The sequence below is a fragment of the Heterocephalus glaber genome, unplaced genomic scaffold (genome assembly GCF_053883595.1).
Source record: "Heterocephalus glaber isolate CG9 unplaced genomic scaffold, H.glaber_assembly_v1.0 deba00000901, whole genome shotgun sequence".
In the NCBI taxonomy this organism is placed as follows: Eukaryota; Metazoa; Chordata; class Mammalia; order Rodentia; family Bathyergidae; genus Heterocephalus; species Heterocephalus glaber.
This window is the reverse complement of record NW_028258171.1, coordinates 12,369,019-12,388,561: the sequence shown is the minus strand read 5'-3', so window position 1 is coordinate 12,388,561 and position 19,543 is coordinate 12,369,019. Positions and strand designations below refer to the sequence as shown.

The window sequence follows — 19,543 nt, the reverse complement described above, 5'->3', positions numbered from 1 at the left end:
AAGCAGTGGTGGTGGCTGACAGATCAGAAACTAAACACAAGCCCGACATGGCAGGGCGTGCCTGTAATCCCAGTACACTGGGAGGCTGAGGCAACTTTGAGCCCAGCCTGGGCAATTTAGACTCAGATGAAATAAAAATAAAAAGGGCTGGGAATATAGCGCAGTACAGAGGCCCTGGGTTCAATCTTACCACAAAAAAGAAACAGAGAGGGGGGATTGGGAGAGAAGGAAAAAGAAGGAGAGAGGAGGGGATGGGACGGGAGAAAAGAGGAAGGGAAGAGACAGGAAGGGGAGGGGAGGGGAGGACAGAATCTTCAGTATTCTCACAGAACTAAAAGGACAGAAATTAAGAGTTCACGATCTGCCAAAGAGGAGGACCCTAGAACATTTCTCAGCCTGTTGGCTGTGACCTCAAAGGACTACACATTAGTAACAGTGTGCTAGAAATGAGCCAGTTTAAACAGTCTAAAGTCCAGCTTCAAATCAGCTCAATCTCTGCTTGGAGTGAAATGATCTATCCCTACCACAACTGCCTTTCAGGAGAAAAGTAAATTATTTCCAGAAGAGGTTTTAAATCATCCCTGCTATTTTCTATAAACATTTGCTAGCACTCAAATGAAAATACCTAGACACACAAAATTATAGCAAAGGGGTCTGAGGGTGTAGCTCAGTGGGAGTGCTTGCCTAGTATGCACAAGGCCCTTGGGTCCATCCCTAGTACCACCAGAAAAAGAAAAACAAAAAACACCTGCCTGGCAAGTGCAAGGTCCTGAGTTCGATCCTCGGTACCAATAAATAAATAAGTAAATACATAAATAAATAAAGCAGATACTGGGCCTTGGAATTTTTAAACTGGCTGGTATTAGGGTAACAAATGTTTTTACTTATCCAGCATCTTTATATATTGAGTAAATTCTAATTTTAGATCTTGAAAAAGACATGACCTGGCCCTATTCACAGAGATTCTAACCTATCAACCACCTAATGTCCAAGAAACATGCAATTTATTTATTTATTTTTATTTTTTTGGTACCAGATGTTGTGCCAAGCAAGCCGATAAATCACCAAACACTGGGACCAATGACAAAGTTAACCTGAAAGAAATTTATTCATGCGTGTGGACTCCATTCCCTAAGCGAAGTGAAGCCCTGAGTCCAGGAACAGCACAGTTTATATGGGGTGTTATAGCAGCATAGCTTTTATAGGTGTTATTTTAAGAAGAGAAGTTCAAGGGGAGGTTAACATGTTTTTGACTAGTTCTAAAGTATTTTTCACAACTCAGCTATCTCGCTGTGTCAGGTTAGGGCAATTTACAGTAAAAGGAGGCACCAGGCACTATCTCTTTCCGAGAAGCGATGAAGCTAGTTTACAGAAGCAGAACAAGCAGCTACAAAAACATCTACTTTATAAGGGGAGGGGCATGAGGGGAGTTTATCTACAGTCTAAGATGGCGTTTCTTGGGTTTATCCTGGTCTCACACCAGGGATCGAACTTGGGACCCTGTGCTTGTGAGGCAGGCAGCGGCACCACTGACCTAAATCCCAGGCCCAAAACATGTAATTTAAATAAGCATACTCAACAGATTTCAATGCAAGCTATTTTCAGGTCACTCTGACAAATACTGACACAAATATTATGTAATATTGCTATAGGAAGCAAGTCCTGCCTATCATTTCATAAAGTATTATTTATTTCCCTGACTGTCTTCCAATATTGAAGTTCACCCTAAAATTTAATATCTTCTGTGAGACTTTTCATTAATAAATAATGAAAATTAAAAAAAAATTTTTTAAAGTATTAGTTCCCTGACCTATAATTCAAATTATTATGATTTCACAAAAGGACTCTTTTGAAGGTAAATTTAACCCTTAGTAATCATTTTTAAAAATTTTATAGCCTGGAAAAGCAGCTGTCATTTTATATTAAATTAAGAGGAATAAAGAAAGTCTGTTACTCTGCTAGAAACTATCCAACAGTGAGATGCTTTAAGTATCTGTGCCTTCAAAGCTACAAGACAGTCCCCTAGTTGTTTTTATATTCCCAGCTCAAGAAATTGTAGCATGTAAGAATTTATTACCTCTCTCTTCCAGGATTCTGGCAGCATTTGTTGCAACTCTGCAAAACAATGACAATTTGTACATAGGTGAAACTTATAGTCAAGTAGGTGAACTTAACAGTCAAGTAAATTTGACAAATCACAACATCCAGAACGAGGCTCTTTGGTTAGAAAATCCACATGCACACAGTTCTGCACAAGATTGCAAGGGGTTCCAGACACCCTAAATTAAGGACCCTTTCCCTAAAATCCTCAAAGACAGCCTGTAATCCCAGAACTTTGGGTGGCTGAGACCCGAGAATCACAAATCCAAGGCCAGACTTAGTGATTTAGCGACACTTACCCTGGCTTTAAAAAATACATTCTTGAGAGTTTCAGAATGGACTTCAGTGTCCTAGAGGTGGGAAGGTCTGATGGGACACTAAAGCCCCAGCCTCCCTCTGAAGGACACATCCTCAGCTGCACTTACCCTGTGCCCAGAGAGTGGCCCCAGAGGCACACAGGGGTGCGGCCGCTTCTCGCTTTGGCCCACTCATAGACACAGATAGAGTCCTCTGTCAGCCCCTGCTCTGTGGGCTTCCCTGTAGAGTCCCCGAACCCTGGCAGGAAGAAAAGGCAATCACAATATCACGTCCTTCAAAGCGCGGGGCCATCGAAGGCTCTGTGAGTACTGAACACCCTCTGCACACTGTTCTGAACCCCTACCTCGGTAGTCCACAGACAGGACATGAAAGCCACCGTCGCTCAGCACCTAGATAACAAAGGAGCTGTTTTCACTTCACATGATTAGAAGATGGAAACGAAAAAGCCTCCTCCACACGTCTGTGTCCCTCGCTGCGATGGTGTCATAGGTGGGGAAATGTGGTTTTGAACTCTGGTATTTGGCCTCACACTTGAGATCAGGTTCAGTCGGAGGGCAAGACACAGCCCAGCAGAGCAGGGCCAGACAGCTGGGCGGCACCCAAGCCCTGCTCTTCCGGGCCATGTGACCTTGGTCACATCATTTCACATGGAACTATGAACTTTATCTGAGAAATGAAAACAAGGTCCCTTCAGGGTTGCTGGGAGGATTACGTGGATGTGGCACCAAAGAGCCTGATTGCATGTACGGGTCTTTTTTAAGGGTTCCCTGAGCTGGGGCTGGGGCTCAGTGACAACCCTTCCCCAGTGTGTGTGGGGACCCAGGGTCTGATCCCCAGCACTGAAGAGAGAAGGAGGGAGAGGAGAAGAGGGAAGAAGGAGGGGAGGAAGGAAAGGAGGGGGAGGGGAGGGAGGGAATGGCCCTGAGAATCAGAATTCTGCACAGAGTTGGAATAGAGGCAATCAGATAATGGGAAGATATTTATATTATACATGATCAGGCAAAACATTGAGTGCAGTCAAAAGTAAAGTTATTTCACTTCATATTATGGTCTCAGGGGCATCCACTTTCCTACCGATGATGCAAATGCATCCTTCTTCATAGCACAGTGGTACTCCACTGTGTGTAAACACCACACTTTCTTTATCCATTCACCTGTGGATGAGCATATAAATCAGGCACAAAAGTTTAAATACTGCATGATTTCTCTTGTACGAGAAACCCAAATTATCAATAAAGAGCAAAATAAAAGAGGTAAGAGTAAGGAGATGGATCTTTCTCAATGAGAAAGGGATCAAGAGGTGGTGGGAGACAGTGGGAGGAGGGCAAGGGGGTGCAAAGCAATGAAGCTGTTGTGTACGTACGTGCACCCACTCTAACAGGGAATGTAAGCATTATGTACTGCAGGTATGGGCTAATGAAAATAAATACATAGTCACTCATTCCAATTCTTTCCAACTCATGGTCAAGCTCCTTGTAGGTAAAGAAGGAAAGAATATGAAAGCACACCTTTACATGAAATGAATTACAATCATACACAAAAAGAAGAGACATAAAATTCGACTGTGTAGGCATTTTAAATTGAAAACTGGGGTAATATTTACCCTACAGAGCTGTTGTGAGGGTTAAACACAGTTTTTCAAGAGCCTGTACAGTAAAAGGCTGTCCCCCTCTTTTTTGTCTCTTGGTACCACAAAAATAAGTAAAATAAAATAACAAGAAAACAGCATTGGAGAATTTCAGCAACATGTCCAGAGTCACCCAGTTGCTGGAGACAGAACCGAGAGCCACCCTGGGTCTGCAGCTGTTCCCACACTGACGCGGGCAGCTAATCCGCAGGAGGGCGCTGGGACATGCACATCGACCTAACAATGACAAACTGAGTGCAACTCTTACATATCTGTCCACACTCTATTCCCTCCAAGGTTGGCCAGCGCACCTGGCAGCTAAGCACCTGGAAAATGGGAATATCCATGTGTTGTCTGAGCCTTTTGTTGAAGGACCCCTTGACCACCCAACTCAAGAATAGCAACAGATCCTAAGAACTTGCCAACTAGGAAATTCACAAATGAAGAAGAAAGAAAGAAAAAAAACCTAGATGCTTAAAGTTTTCTGTAGCAACTATTTAAAATGAATTCAGAAAAAACAAATTATTCCGACATCAGTGGAATTGTTAGGTAAACAATTATTTATAAATAAATAGAATGACATAGCCTTTAGTTCTGAGGACTTTGTAAAAACATAGAAGAATGTCTATAAAATGGTATTGAGTAAAAGTGCACAACATAAAATTATATAAAGATACAGTCATAGTGACAAGGACCTTATATAATGAGAGAAAGATCAGGGGAAAATATAAACAAATGAAAACATCTGCATTGGCTGATTGAAAGAATGGAAGGAAGAAGAAAGAAGAAAGAGGGAAGGAGGGAAAAAGAAGGGAGGAAGTAAAACCTAAGACGATTTATTTTTAAAAAGAAATCACCTAACCACAGGAGGGAAGGAAGGGGCAATGATAACACAGCCCTTGATGACCGGGATGCACCTGGGGACAGCCCTGCCATGCCAGCCACCGTCCTTCCTACACTCTGCTACCACAGGGACAAGCTGGCTGCTTTTCACAGCAGGCCTATGAGTCTGCTTTCTGGAGACATCAAGGATGTGCAATTCAGCTTTGAGAGGGAGGAGAAGGTGGCACATGGCCATGGACATCAGCCTCTCCAATCCCAAGTGGAGAGAGCGAAGAGCCAAGGGTGGGGTGCAAGGCACACTGACAAATAAGGGGAATCCTCCTCCCCAGACAAACCATGCAGCCACCATTGCTAGGCAAGGAGCGGCTCTGACCAGACAGTGATGAGGAGGGGGAGGAGACAGGAGAGGCGCTTCCGTCCATCCACACATGGTGCTAGAGACATGAGGCAGCACTGTGGGCCCCAGGGACACTGGCACATTGTCAGGCAGGGGCCCTATGTGGGAGGAGAGGCAATTCTGGGATCTGTGATGGAAAAGCCATCCAGATCAACAGGCAGCCTGCCCGACCAGTTCTGAGCCCCAGAGAGCTAAGTGGAGAGCCAGCCAGCCACCTTCCTCCTACTCAGAAATACTGGGACTATCCCAGCAAACTGGGACCATGCAGGAGCAAAGAGGAGAGCTCATGTGGCCACCAGGCTGCTCCACAAAGCTTTGTATAGGTGGAAGTCACAGTTTGAATGACTTTTAAAAGCAGACATTCTTTGTCTTTGTAACTCGGGACCTTGCACTTTCGAGGCAGGCCTCAGAACCACTGAGCTAAATCCCTGCCCCAACAATGCAGCTTCTGTTAAGAGAAAGATAATTTCCCACTTAATGTACTCCCTCCAGAAAAGTAAAAAATAAAAAAAGACTACAAGTGTCTTCAACTTCCGGAGATGAAGGGAACATGTTCATAAAAGTGTTTGGAGACTCAGAAAGTCCCATACCTATTTGGATCCCTCGTGGCCAACATCGGAAGAGAAGTCCACATGTGAGACTCTGGTCCCCAACACCACTGCCCTCCCCGACCAGGACCCCAGGACCCTATCAGGCAGGAGACCATACTGAGGACCAGGGAAGAGCTCAGGACTGTAGCCCAGGCCAGACTCAATGGAGACTTAGGAATCAGGGGCTCTGAAGCCCCTTCAAACCTACCTTTGCCAGTTTACACCTGTGAGGAGCACCCCTGTACAGGACATTAAAGGAAAAAGCAAGAATTAGGAACTGCAATGACAAATTCAATAAAAATCACTCTCAGGCTGCTAGCATCCCATCTCACCCCTTTCTTTTTTAGGTTAGAGAAATAAATAACTAAGAGAAAGGGAGATGTTCCTTGGAGGCAGAGCCAGCACCTATGTAGCTGGTGGATGGTCCATGGCTCGCCATGGCTGCATAGTATTTATGGGTCCCTGAAATATTCATGCCTCAGCCCAGATGTGGATACCCAGATGTCTCTTGAGCTTCTCAGCCTGAGCATTTGGTGAATTCCTGATAATCCATCTCCTTTCCCTTCATACAGCAAAACTTATCTCCAGGAATACTTTTAGAAGCTAAAGGGAAAGTAAGTGCCAGAAAGTAGCTTTTTCAGAAAAAAGGATGGTATAGTCAGTTGCACTGTTAAAATTTCCCTGTATCCCATCCTCACTACCATTAAGGGCCAGCTGAAGTGAAGGAGAGAGATTCATCACTCTGGAAGTACAAAACAATTCTTTCCCAAAATGATCATATTGGTCACTCCTACATTAACAAAGGAAAGTGAGTAATTCAAAAGACACTTAATTTCATTAAAAGCCATTTGAAATTTGCCTTAGAGTCAAGTGTCTTACACATTAGTGGTGGCACCTTTTGAATGTCTGGTAAAACCTTAAAACTCATTTCCCAGCGGCAAAAAATGTGCCCACCCTTTAAATTTTATATATAATTTGAGGCAGGGGGTTTATGGCCCTCCATGGCTTCCGTGGATCCCAAGTCCAGAACCACCATTCCCAATGCATTAGCAAGGCCCCTTTGGTGCTCAGTACCCAGTACTTTCAGCTCAGTACTGCTGAATGCAAGCTGAGAGCTCTGGGCAGAAGACAAAAGGAAGCTGGAACTAAGCCCAGAGCCAGCAAATCTGAGACAACTGAGAACCATTTCAGATTTACAGAGAGGCGCAGATGTGGCTGTACATCCACACGGTACTCTGAGGAACAACAGACCCAAGTTTACACTCTCAGAAAATTGTCAGAGTTCATAGACAATCCCAGGAAATGTGATTCTAAAATGAACACATCAAGAAAGCCCCTTGAGGAAAGGTAAGATTTGAAAAAGCCATCAGCTGATAGAAAAAGACAGTGAGAAAGCACAACCAAGGCAAGCTAGCCAAGAGGCTGATTCCAGAGCTTGTTGCCAAGTTTGAAGGATGTCCCCCAAGAGATGGAGAGAGATCCGTGGCTTTCTGAGTCACGCCACCCCTGCCCCAGGCTGAGGAGGAGCAGTCATGGCCGATAATCATCACCCAGTGTAATTACACAGGCCCAGGAGGCTCTGAGTGCACATCAAAGCCCAGCCAGACTTCTAGGAGACTGTCTTCATTACAAAGCAAGGTAGACACTACAGAGAGCGGGGCTGAGGCATGAATATTCCAGACTAGAACTCATTAGATGGTCCCCGTATCTGTGGTCAGAATTCCAGGTGATTTCTCTTAGGAGTCATGTTTTTTGATTAACAGAATTAATGCTAAATAAAGTGCAAAGACTACTAGTGTGGAAATTGTTTTTCTTTTTCCCCATAATGCATCCTTATCCTCTTTCCAGTCATCTGTGGCTGTCAACCTAAATAATCAGAGATTCTCTGAAGAGTGTTTGAAGAATATTCAGGGCTACTAGAGCAATGGAGTGGTAATACCTATGCCATAGTAAGCTACAGGCATACTCTAAGAGGTGGAGGCAAGGGGAAGTGTTGAAGGCAAAATAAGGATTATATAAACATTTGGAGATAATAATCCTTGGCTACAAGGAAGGTGGCAGCAGTCTGAGGTTGAACAGACTACCCTGTGCATGCCCTTGCACCTGTATTTCTTGTGTTAAGTTGCAGTGCCCTGTGTGCAAGGCTGTGGTTTCCATAGAGTCTTTGGGAATGGTTGTTATGAGGCAGAAATGTGTGAAATCTCCTCCTTCAAAACTTCACAGCTTGCTTGCTTTCATTCTAGGTTACAGCTTGACAAAAGTGAGTCTATTTCGATTCTGACAATAGGTTCAGGTCACCATTTTGGATATTCTTACAGAGTGAAGAAACCACTACCTTCTTTGAAATCAATATCCAGATTTTAGAAGAATTATTCTTTTCTCCTTCTTAGTTAAGGAACCACGTGATTCTACCTATAGAACAATCTTTTCAAGAGAAGGCTTCTGCTAGAACACCCTCCGATTGCAGCAAAGAGACAGGAGTCTGTGAAAGCTGCCGACCGAGTTGAAAGCTGAGCCCGGCCTGCGCTCTCCTGCACTGTCCCACGGTGCTGAAATGCTCTTCATCTCTTTAAAATCCAAACAGAGGCACTGACCTGTGTTGTGCACTGCCATGAAGATACACAATAATTGGGTTTCCATCCTGAAGGGCCGCTTCATACCAGCACACGCCCTTCCCCTTGGCTTCTTCTCCCCGGCAGCTGGGGACCGTATGCCTGGAGAGCAAGGCAGGGGCTTCATGCTAGGCCACAGAAGGAGGCTTCTGTCCTTGTGAGAGTCTCAGCCCTCCTTATGGTCACATATATATTTTTAAATGTTTATTTGAGTAATATATGCACAAAAATAAAAATCTAATACGACAAATTATCTTATGGGAAAAACCACTACTGCCCTGATGCATCGTACCATGCACAGAGACAACCCCTTTGAACTATTCACCATGTCAGTGCTCCTGAATTTTGGAGCCATTAAGGTTCTAAAACTACAGTTTTTCAGTCCAAGCCATTGAAATGACCCCCAAAAAAGTGGAAACAAGTAAAAGTTAATAGATTCTTGCCATCTGTTATGGTTTGGATCAAGAATGTCCTCCAAGGCCTCACGTGTCCAGAGGTGGGGCTTTGGGGGGGTGATTAGCTCACAGGGGCACTAAGCTCATCAGTGGATTAATCTGTGGATGAGTTCATGGCTGAACGTGCTATTAGAGATGGGGCCTGGCTGGAGGAGGTGGGTCACTGGGGCCATGCCTCTGAACAGTGCATCCTGTCCTCACCCCCTTCTCTGTCTGCTCTTGCCCTGCTCTCTGCTTCCCGGATGCCATGAGCTGAGCAGCTTTCCTCTATCACCCTTCTGCCATCGCATTTCTGCCCCAGAGCTAGCCAACCAGGGACTGAAACCATGAGCCAAAATAAACCTTTTCTCTTTTAGGCTGTATACGTCAGGTATTTTGTCCCAGCAACAGAAAGCTGACTGATACACCATCTGCCACTGGTTTGGCTGAAAAGACAAGCTGAAAGCAATTTAAAGGCAAACCAGCTCATGCAGGAGAAAAGACCTTTCCCATGGAGCTAAGTTATTCTACTCAAAAAAATCTAGTGAATTTGTGACATTAAACATCACTGAGCTCCAGTTCCTCCATCTTGTTAAACTAATAAATGAACCCTGAAAATGTGAATGCTGCCATAGGCCATGTCACTGAGGACTTGCAGAACCACCCAAGAGGTGACAAATCTTCAGTCCTATCAATCATTAAAGGACAGAGAAACTGGAGACTGGATAAAGAAGATGTGGGTTTTTTTATAAAATGGTGTACTACTCAGCCATAAAGAACAAGAAACTAGAGACATTTATAGCTAAATGGATGCATATTGAGGCCATACTCTTAAGTGAAATAAATAGGACACACGTGTAAATACCAAATCATTTCTCTAGTGTGAGAAACTAAAAGTGTAAATAAGGATTAAAATGATTAAAACAAATAATTGATAATTTGAAATAGGAAAAAAAGGTCCAAAGGGTTAGGGGAAGTGGGAGGGGAAGGGAAAAGGAAAGAAGGGAAAGGAAAAATTACGAGAAAAGGAAGAAATGGAAACAAAGTCTTTGTAAATAAGAAAGGGTGGAGGGGGTGGAGGGAGGACAGGGAATGGGGAAAAAATAAGAACCAAGATACATCATGTACAGGTACAAGCACCTGGTGTTAAATGTTAACGTATTGTATACCTAAAATGTACCAATAAAAGAATTTAACAACAACAACAAAAGGACAGAGAATCTGCCATTGTCCCCAGGGCCTCTGTGCTGAGAAGTAGGGACCACCACCCACTGAGGAGCTGGTGGTAATGAGCATAGCTGTCCCCCAAACCCAGGACCCATGGGGGTAAAAGCAAAGAATCAGGATTTCTAAATTCCAACACCATTAACTGAACTGTTATCTGCAGATTAGGAAGAAGCTACATGCAATTGGCTTCTCAGCAGTCAATGATCAGAGGTTTAAACGCAGAGAAATATAAAACAGGGCCCTGGAAATTTGGCAACCAAAATCAAGTAGTAGGAACAAACAGAAAAAAAAAAAAAACCACTGAGATTAGCATGACGGAAAAAGACGATGGAATGCTCATGACTTCATTTGACGCATATTTATAGAGTGCCTGCTATGTGCCAAGAATTATGGTAATTGTTGAAAACCCACCACCAAAGTCTTGCCACCCATAGAAGCTAAGGTCTGGTAAGGAAGATGAACATTACGAAAATAATCACACCAACATTTATGCCATTTCAATAGGAAGGAATGTCCTAAGGGACAAGCACAGATGGTCACAAGAGCACTCTCTGAAAATGGGGAGTGGGGATTCCTGAAAACCATTAGCTAAAGCCAAATCAAAAGTGGAGTAGCAGTTAGACAAAAGGAGAGAATGGAAGGACCAGAGATAGGAGGAAGGAGGGGGACAGAGCGTACCCCAGAGGGCTGTGGCTTGGCGCATCAGGGGACACTGTGCCTGGAGCAGAGGGACAGTGGCAAGTGTGGTGTGGGATAAGGCAGGAGAAGTGAGTAGGGCCAGAAGCCAAGGGAAAAACCTAAAAGATTTCACACTTCAAAGCAAACTTCCTGAAAAGCAAAATCAAGCAGATCAGATTTTACCCGATGATTCCCAGGTGCCCCCGAGGAGCGCCAACCTCCACACAGAAGGTGACACAGGCTTGGTCCCCTGCCTTCACAGCAGGGGCGCCTGGCCCTCACGCAGCCCCGTGTCCAATCGCTGCACTCACCAGACTCCGAGCACCACCCCGGGCTTGGGCTTGACGTAGAAGTTCACCGTGTGAGGGACCTTCACCTCTGGTTTCTTTAAATCCACAAGAAACGGGGCTTTGTCTGGAAAGTGAAAACCACTGTCAACCTCAGAATCAAATTACATGCCTCTTCATCATAATCGAGAAGAAGAATTTGTCTCTGCAGGTGAACATGTTTCTAAGTTGCAAGCCAGTAAACTAGCAAAGGATTTTTATCAGGTAGGATTAGCCTGCAGAGGGGTTGCAAACAGTAAAACCAAAAGCTAAATCTTAAAATAGCACCAGTGCAGTGCCCCTAACACATGTACAGTAAAGGAGTTTACTCAAACTTTATCCTTGACTCAAGCTAAAATCGGAGGAAACCACTTCCTTCGAAAGGTAAGAGGGCTCAGAAGAAAACAACGAGTACTCTGCTACCTAACTGAAACCTGCTTGTGAGGCATAGGGTGAGAAATGTCCGAGACCAACTTTCACTGGGTGCATCTCACTAAGGGCTAAGATGGTGCTATGCTGAGTAACATAGTACTCAGTTAAAAAACAAACAAAAACACTGAAAAACAGACTCTTCCTCCTCTTTCTCCTCCTCCTCCTCCTCTTCCTTTAGGTAACGCAGGAAGAAGAGGAAGGAGAAAAGCAGAGAGTCCTGGAACCAGTCAGGTATCCAAAGGCAGCTCATTTCAAGAATGAGCTCCTAAATGGAAACCCCAGACACAAGGCCGTGTGCCTTTGCCTGTTCTCAACAGTCTGGAAGGATTCATGCTAGGATCCAGAGTGATTATTGCACAGATTCCAAACAAGTCTAACCACTATGTTAAAACTGACAAGTCTTTTTCATTATGTCAATTTCACATGCAGTAAGTTCTTTATTTGGGGAATAAAATATGTAGAAAAATTCAGGGAAGGTACATACTTACAAAAATTAAAATAAATCAGCATCTCCATCAGAGGAGGGAAAATATGTTCTTTTAATGATTTACTAGTGAAGCTGTCATACATAGCTGCAATTTTTCTTCCAAGTGATGAACAGGAGTTTGGAAAAGATCTGCAAAACATTGGGAAACAAACAAGGTTTTCAAAATCAGTCCATATTGTGTCTTGTTTTTTTGTTTTGTTTTGGGTTTGGGGTTTTTTTCTCTTAAGGTGCAAGTCAGATTTCAGAGACTGACACTAGGCATGCCAGATACGCTGGCTTTTGCCCAGAACCCTCTGCACATGTGCATGTACTTTCTAGACTGGGCACTGAGGGGCAACCAGGTGAGGAAGGCAATATGGCAGGGCCCCCCAAGCCCCCCAAATGCCAGGGCATGGCAGAGATGGGAGGGAAGGGACAATGGCTGCAGCAGAGTCAGGCTTATCCTCTTGGTGTGGCCCCATAGAAGCCCAAGCCTGGACCCCAAAATCATCATTAAACAGGTCTTTGCCAGGGATTTAGCTCAGTGGTTCCGGTGCCTGCCGCACAAGCGCAAGGTCCTGAGTTCAACCCCCAGTACCAAACAAAACAAAACAAAACAAAACAAATCATTAAACAGGACTCAGAGTTCAATAGTCCCCAGGTTTTAAAATATCTCAGCTCAGGGCTGTATGTGTCAGCTACTGTATTATTATTATGATCTAGGGCACCAAGTGAATGAATATTAGATGTCTCTTCCGGCTGGGTCTTAGGAAGAAATAAGCCAGTGGAAGAAGAGCCCACCAGGTCTGAGGTGATTTCCTGGAGAGGGGGGCGTGTGAGGAGTAGGAGGACCAGGGTCTTTGGGAGGACAGAGCCTGGTAGGGAATGAGATGGGAGGGCAGGGGATGTAGCTCAGTGGTTTTGCCGCCTGCCTCGAAAGCGCAAGGTCTGGAGTTTGATCCCTGGTACCAAAATAAAAAAAAAACTTCCTCGAGAATGAGAGATGGGGCCGAGTGCTTCTTGCTTATGTTGCTCCTTCCTGTGACACAAACCACCCCAGCAGGAGCCACCAACAGGCAGGGAATGATCTGTCCACTAGGGCTCACTAGTGCCACCTCTGTGTTGAACCACACCTCCCATGAAAGCCAAGAACGTCATCTACCTTTGATAGGCGAGAAACACAGCAGGTCGAAGTTGTCATCTCTGGCTTTTAGTTTTTGCCTATATCATCTCTTAAATAAAGCCTTCTCCCTATTGTAACTGGGCGATGTGAAGGCTGCTTGATGTAATCAAACTGTGATGTTGAGGGTCGGAAAGCATTTAGTTTCCTCCTGCCCTGATTTTTCTGCTAGATCAGAGGCATTTTAGGAGATAACTCTGCTTACCTCTGCTTTGTAGAAGAGGCTTCTGAAAAGTTAAGAATCCTTCCCAAGGTCACAAGCCAATAGGGAGCCACACACATCCCAGTTTGGCTGAGCCCAGAGTCCCCCCCAGTGAGCTGTCCCGGTCCTGCTGGGTTCTCCTTGCCATCCATGTAAGCAGAGTAAACCCCAAGAACAAAGCTGGCCTCTGGGGAAATCCTGCTCTTGAGAGTCTTATTTTAGGGTCCCCTCTTCTTCTGTGCCCTTGCCCTCTCTTGGGGTCCCTTCCTGCCCTCTATCTTCTTTCCCCTCTGATAACAGTCATCAAACAAAGACCCCTGAGAAAATATTTCTCCCTCAAGTGTTGATGACTGAAAAATAAGAGCACTTATATGTGTCTGAAAGAGGCATGAAGGGAGAAGATGATGAATCTCCGATGGTTTCACAGCAGTTTTGTAAGAAATGGAAAAAACGTGTGGGCTCAGGGTGATGACTGGCTCCTCAGATCCATCACACTTGGGGAATTACCTTCACACAAGATCAGCAAGGAAGAAGTGAAGATGATTGTTTGATAATGCTTTAAAATAGCCCCATGAAGGCAGCAGGATGGAGAGCACATTGTTGTTCTGATTTTAGAAATAAGAAATCCAAACCAGAGAAGCCTCTTTGAGCCACAGACGAGCCAGCGCGGGCAGAAGCCAGCACAAGCTTGCACTGCTGTCTCTCCTCTGGGTGGTGCCGCCTGCTTTCTTCCTCTGGATTCCTTGCTCTCACTCTACCCTGCCTGTTATCCCCCACTAAATTAGCTTTTGAAGGTAGGCAGGGTAGCCTCCCTCTAAGCTAGCTTTTGAAGGTCTGCTTGGGAAGCAGAGGCAGTAGAGGGGGATATGTTTCTTTTTTAAGGAATAATTCATACAGGCCCCTTCTCTCAAATAGCTCCAGGCGCTTGTGCAGGACGCACTGCGGGAAGAGAACAGAGTGGCCAGATCTCTGGGAGAATCAATAATGCAAAGGCACTTCTTTTAACTAGGGGGCTGTCAATTCGCCTCCCCCTAGAGAAGTGGGGATCAAAAGTCACCGGTGGCTAATAGAGCTTATTTGAGCAGTGGATGCAATTTCAGCTCAATCCCTGCTTCCGGCCAACCACATCAAACAGCCCTGGGAGCTTTGTGTCCTCCTCTGTCCTTTGATCAGTGGCAGCTGTACCGGCTGAGTGTCCCACAGGGCCACATAGCCTAACCGGATGGTGAATCTCGGTTGGAGGCTGAGCTGACAGGTGAATCATTCTGCTCAGAGGTATCTACATTTGGGGAGCCCAGGCAGAATCCCATTAGGCCAGATAACTATTCCAAATATTAGGACATCCAGCACATCTGACCCACGTGCTGATTCATGCAGCCAACATGTATGGATCACCAGCTCCACCCTTGAGACCAAATCTCTCTCCTCCCTCACACCCACTCGAGTGGGTCTTCCTGGTCAAAGCTTTTCTACACAGATCTGACCATGGCAACCTTCTCTTTCCACCACTAATTCCAACAGGGATCTCGTTTGACCCTTCCTAGCTCCCTGATAGTTTCCCCATCGTGCCAGGCCCCCGGCACAGGACCCACGTGGTAGACAAGGACGCTTTTACATCCCACAGTGCAGCACAGGACCCAGCTCAAAATTACCTGCTGACCACCAGGCAAGGCTGAGGACTAAAGAAAAGTGTTTCTTTTACAAGGGAGAAGGGAGCCATGCTTCTTGGTAGCTTTGGGGAAGGGAAGGAGGGCTTCATTCTTTTATTCATTTTGTTTAAATTACAACTGAAAATGAATCAATGTGAGCTCCACAGGAGTGGAAATTTTTGCCTGTTTCATTTAGTCCCGCAAACCCAGGCCCTAGGCTGAGGAACGAGTTTATCAGCCCTCTCATGGGGATCTCCTAAGAAGAATTTAGAAATGTCATGACTTGAGGTGACACAGGGGAAAACAAGGAAGAAAATAGCCCTTGGCTCCCCCAACTCCTTTCCTGAGAATGTTTTTTTTAATTAATTAAGTTTATTGGCACATCTTAGGTATACATAATGATCAAATTCATCATGGGGAATTTGTACCTGTAGGAAAGCATTTGCAAATGGAGACTTTACATACTCTCATGGGTCCATCTACCCTACGAAGCAACTGTGTCTGATGAAGTTTTTGTAAAATACATAGATTACCAAGGCACTAAAACATGATGACAAAAAGTCTCATGTGATTGGGCGTCTCCTTGAGCCTCTCAAATCCTCACGATAGACCCCGCACTGTGAGCAGTGTCTGGCACACAGCGAGCCCTCCAAGGGTGTGCGTTGATCCAAACTCACTGGGCCCCAAGAACTGAAAGGATTCTGGACCCTGGACATGGGTCTGTGCCTCAGCCTTATTACAGCTTTTGTTAGAAATGCACTCCTGTTTTATTCTTTCAGGACTTTTTTTTCCATTAATTAGAAAGGCAAGTAGCAGAGGGTTCCCCAGCTCCCATTCCATTAGTAACAAAGTGGGTTGTTCTCTAAAAGCTTGAACTACAGCTTTGATTCTCTGCCTAATAAATGATCTTTCCTGCTAAATGAATGTTAAATAATCAGTCATTAGCTCTGTACAGAACACAAGAGAGAAGAAGGGAGGAAAGGAGAGAGAGAGAGAGAGGAAGATGTTAACTTTCCCTGAACAACCATATTGGGGGAAAAGGCCTGTGCATGTGAAGTTTGAAAAGTACAGAGAAGAAAATCCGATGGATGCTCAGATCCAACCCAGAAGGTGTCCATGGGTTCTACAGGACCTGACCAGAGTGGAGTTGCTCTCTGACCTCTGACCTCTGACCTCTGCAGAAAGCCAGGGAAGGAACAGAACAGGGAAGACCTCCGTTGGTCATCATGGCTGTGGCCACTGCAACGGGAAATCTCCTGCGCCTGGATAAGATACTGGAATGTTTTGTAACCAGCACAAATCAAAAACTAATAGAAAGAAGTATAAACAAAACTGCCAATACCGTCCCACAGGAACAAAACAAAAGGAGGCCCCTGGGACCAGGGTCTCCAACCAATCCCTGGCTTCATTGCAAAACAAGACTGGGAGTATGTCCCTAGTCAGTTGAGGTAATTTAAGATGACATTACTCAAATCAATGATTAATGGGAGGAAAAAGGTTTTTTTTTAAGAAAAAAACTCTGGTATACATATATTTCCAGATTTAAATAATTTTACAACTTGTGAGGTCTTTTTACGATCTCAATGTGCTATACAGCTTTAGCATCTGGAGATATGTTCTTTTTTATAATTTTTATTTTTATTTCTACATGTTTGCAGTACTTGGAAGAGGCCTACATATCTATCAACAGAAGAATGGGCACACAAATGTATTTATTACACACAATGGAGTACTACTGTGCCACAAAGAAGGATAAACTTGAGTCATTTGTAGGAAAATGGATGCACTTTGCGACCATAATGCTAAGTGAAATAAATCAGACACACAAACTTAATTATTCCACAGTTTCTCTTACACGAGAAACCCAAAGTATAAATATATTAAAGAGCAAAATAAAAGATGGATAATAGGAAACAGGGAGACAGATCTTTAGCAAATGGAAAAGAGGCCAAGACATGGAGGGAGGTGGGAGAGAGGGGAGGAGGGAAGAAAAGAGAATTGAGATGTGTTGTGTACACGCACCAACTCCCCACGAGGACTGTGACCGTCACGTACTGCAGACATGGACTAATAAAACTTAAAGATGTTAAAAGACTTAGCTATTATGAATTGTGCTGCTATAAACGTGGGAGATGGGTTCTTTAAATGCATGCCCGCGAGTCCACGCGGGGGAGCTGGACAGTGACTCTCACCTTTTCCTGCTGACAGCATTGGCCCTGACCCAGAAAGACCCCGCTCAAGATGACAGTGTATTACCGCCAAGATTACCAGCAAGATCTAATCCTCTCTATACCTTAGAAAATGGTCGGATTGGAGCAGGAAGCTGAGTCATCCCTCCCGCTGGACTCTATTTCAGAAGCCCCAGCGGTACAAGGTCTAAGCTCGCGAGGACTCGAAGCTGCGCGTTTGCCGGCCCAAGCGGAGGTTGAGACCTTCGGGCGCTGCCGGCCCAGGGCCCGGGAGCCACAGCGCCGCCGGCCTGAGGAGGGCTGGGTCCCGCTGCTCCCTGGTCCGCCCAGTCCCGGAGCCCCGGGCGCGGTACTCACTGCAGGTTCCTCCGCACCATGTCCCACCAGGCGGCCACGGAGTCGTAGGCTGGGGGCCCGGAGCCCGCGGCCGCCCCGCACTCCTGGGCGTCCATCGCGCTGTGCCCAGCTGCCGCCTCCGACCGGTGGCCTCGGCCCCGTCCGCCCCGCCCGCCCCGCCGAGCTGTGCAGCCCCGGGGCGGCTCCTCCTGCGCCCACAGGGGTGGAACCGCAGCGAAGGGCGCTGGGCGGATACCTGTGCAGGTGTGCTTCCCGTGGGCATCATGCTAAGCGCGATGGAAGTGCTCCGCGCGGTGAACGCTTAAATTTTAAGAAGCAGTGTTTTGCCGTAAAGGCGCGTTGCCATGAATCCCCGGGAAATACCCCCCTGACTTCGGACACATCGTTCTTGCCACTTTCTGAAACAGTCCTGAAAGTCCTCTCTCTCGAGTGTCTTACCGGCTATGATCAAAAACACGGTGACGGCTGCTGCCTGGTGCCATCCGGTGAAAGGCAGGTTCGTAGGAAATTACAGTGTGTCCCCGTCCACCTCATTCACCGGATCTGACACCGTGACTCTTCTAGCTCTTCCCCGGGGTCAAAATGAGCTTGGAAAGCACACGGTGGGAATGGTTCAGGACACTGAGGCAGCAGGGACTGCCCAATAAAGACACTGAGAAAAACTATCGGGGAACTGCTTCAGAAAGTGGCAAGAACAGTGGGATAAGTGTGTCTGAAGCAAGCAGAAGTGTTCGGAGGGGAATTAGTGGCAATGTGTCTTTTGCTGTGATAACTTTTTTTTTTTTTTTTTGGTATCAGGGATCGAACTCAGGACCTTGCGCTTACGAGGCAAGTGGCGGTACCACTGAGCTACATCCCTGGCCCTGTGATAACTTTTTTAAATTAAACATTTGCCATATTTTCCATCACACATTATATAACCAGGTGAGCAAGCAAGGTCTGCGTGAAGCAAAATACATTGTTTTTAATCTTAGCGGGACTAAAGCAAGTTTGCCAACCACAGCTTTACAAGATCTCCGTGTCATTATTGTAGCAAAGATTCGTCCCTTGGCTGAGCAATGGTCAGGCTGTCCCTGGGGTTATCAATTACTCCATGTATGCAGTATTAAAAATGTTTTGGTGTTTTGTGTATTTAGCAGCACATTACGAACCACCTCGCTCTACAACAGAGTTCACACCTTGAAGTGCCTGTATCTGCTGCAGGTTTGCTTTGCACAGCTGTCTCCCAGGAGCAGGAACCATGTAGAGCTGCTCCAGGGAGCGGCCAGCACACATGGGGGATGAGGACGAAGAGGGTGCACTTTGATGCCAGCATCAAAGCTTCATCTCAGAGCACGGTGCGATCTCGCTACAGGTGGAAGGTGGGATTCCTGGTTCCTCTCCTGGTTTCCTGGTTTGGGCTTTGGTGCCTGCCTGGACCAACGGCACAGCAGGGCACTGCCAGCCCCCAGAAAGTGTCTGAGGAGCCATCTGTTCAGGGCTATAGGACAGTCTGGAGGAAAAGATGCACACTTTTCAAGAAGGGACAGTTCTCTTTGAGGTCTAAACCACTGCATAGAACTGGCCAGGCACCAGGAGATTTTGTTCACTGTGGGGCTACACCCCACAAGATAAGAAAGGTCAGAGCTGGCCATGAAGATGGCCTGGAATCTCCTAGAACTCCTTCAAGGAAGCTCGGGTTGAGACCCAGGCCTGGAGTCCAGGCCATGCCTTTGGAGGCAGAGGGACGTGGCCCCTGATTCTATTGCTGTCTGTTTGCTCAGGGTAACAGAGTAGAGGCCTATCTGCTAGTGGAGCAAGGATAATGTCACCAAAGTGCTAGGACAGAGGACTAGTGGGTTTGGGGATCTTAACACAGCATGATCAGCCACTCGTCCCAAAGAACCAAATATAAAAATTGGTGGTAACACAGGAAG

General features: G+C 45.8%; 1 protein-coding gene across 3 annotated transcripts in view; it reads right to left on the bottom strand.

The window, feature by feature from the left end:
* The window catches only part of Abhd12b (abhydrolase domain containing 12B), a 29,443-nt gene extending 11,658 nt beyond the window's left edge, over positions 1 to 17,785 (bottom strand). Inside the window, exons 1-8 of one of the 3 annotated variants that reach the window (XM_004835557.4) lie at positions 17,628 to 17,785; positions 12,073 to 12,200; positions 11,138 to 11,240; positions 8,470 to 8,589; positions 6,084 to 6,114; positions 2,762 to 2,807; positions 2,526 to 2,655; positions 2,078 to 2,115 (exon numbers count right to left, since the gene is read on the bottom strand). In XM_004835557.4, the coding sequence (XP_004835614.2) occupies positions 2,078 to 2,115; positions 2,526 to 2,655; positions 2,762 to 2,807; positions 6,084 to 6,114; positions 8,470 to 8,589; positions 11,138 to 11,240; positions 12,073 to 12,200; positions 17,628 to 17,722 (691 nt within the window). In that variant the 5' untranslated portion in view covers positions 17,723 to 17,785. Of the gene's footprint in view, positions 1 to 2,077; positions 2,116 to 2,525; positions 2,656 to 2,761; positions 2,808 to 6,083; positions 6,115 to 8,469; positions 8,590 to 11,137; positions 11,241 to 12,072; positions 12,201 to 17,374; positions 17,507 to 17,627 lie in introns of those variants that run through there. The other 2 variants (XM_004835558.4, XM_087207981.1) reach the window with 2 other exon arrangements.
* Positions 17,786 to 19,543: the final 1,758 nt, after the last annotated feature.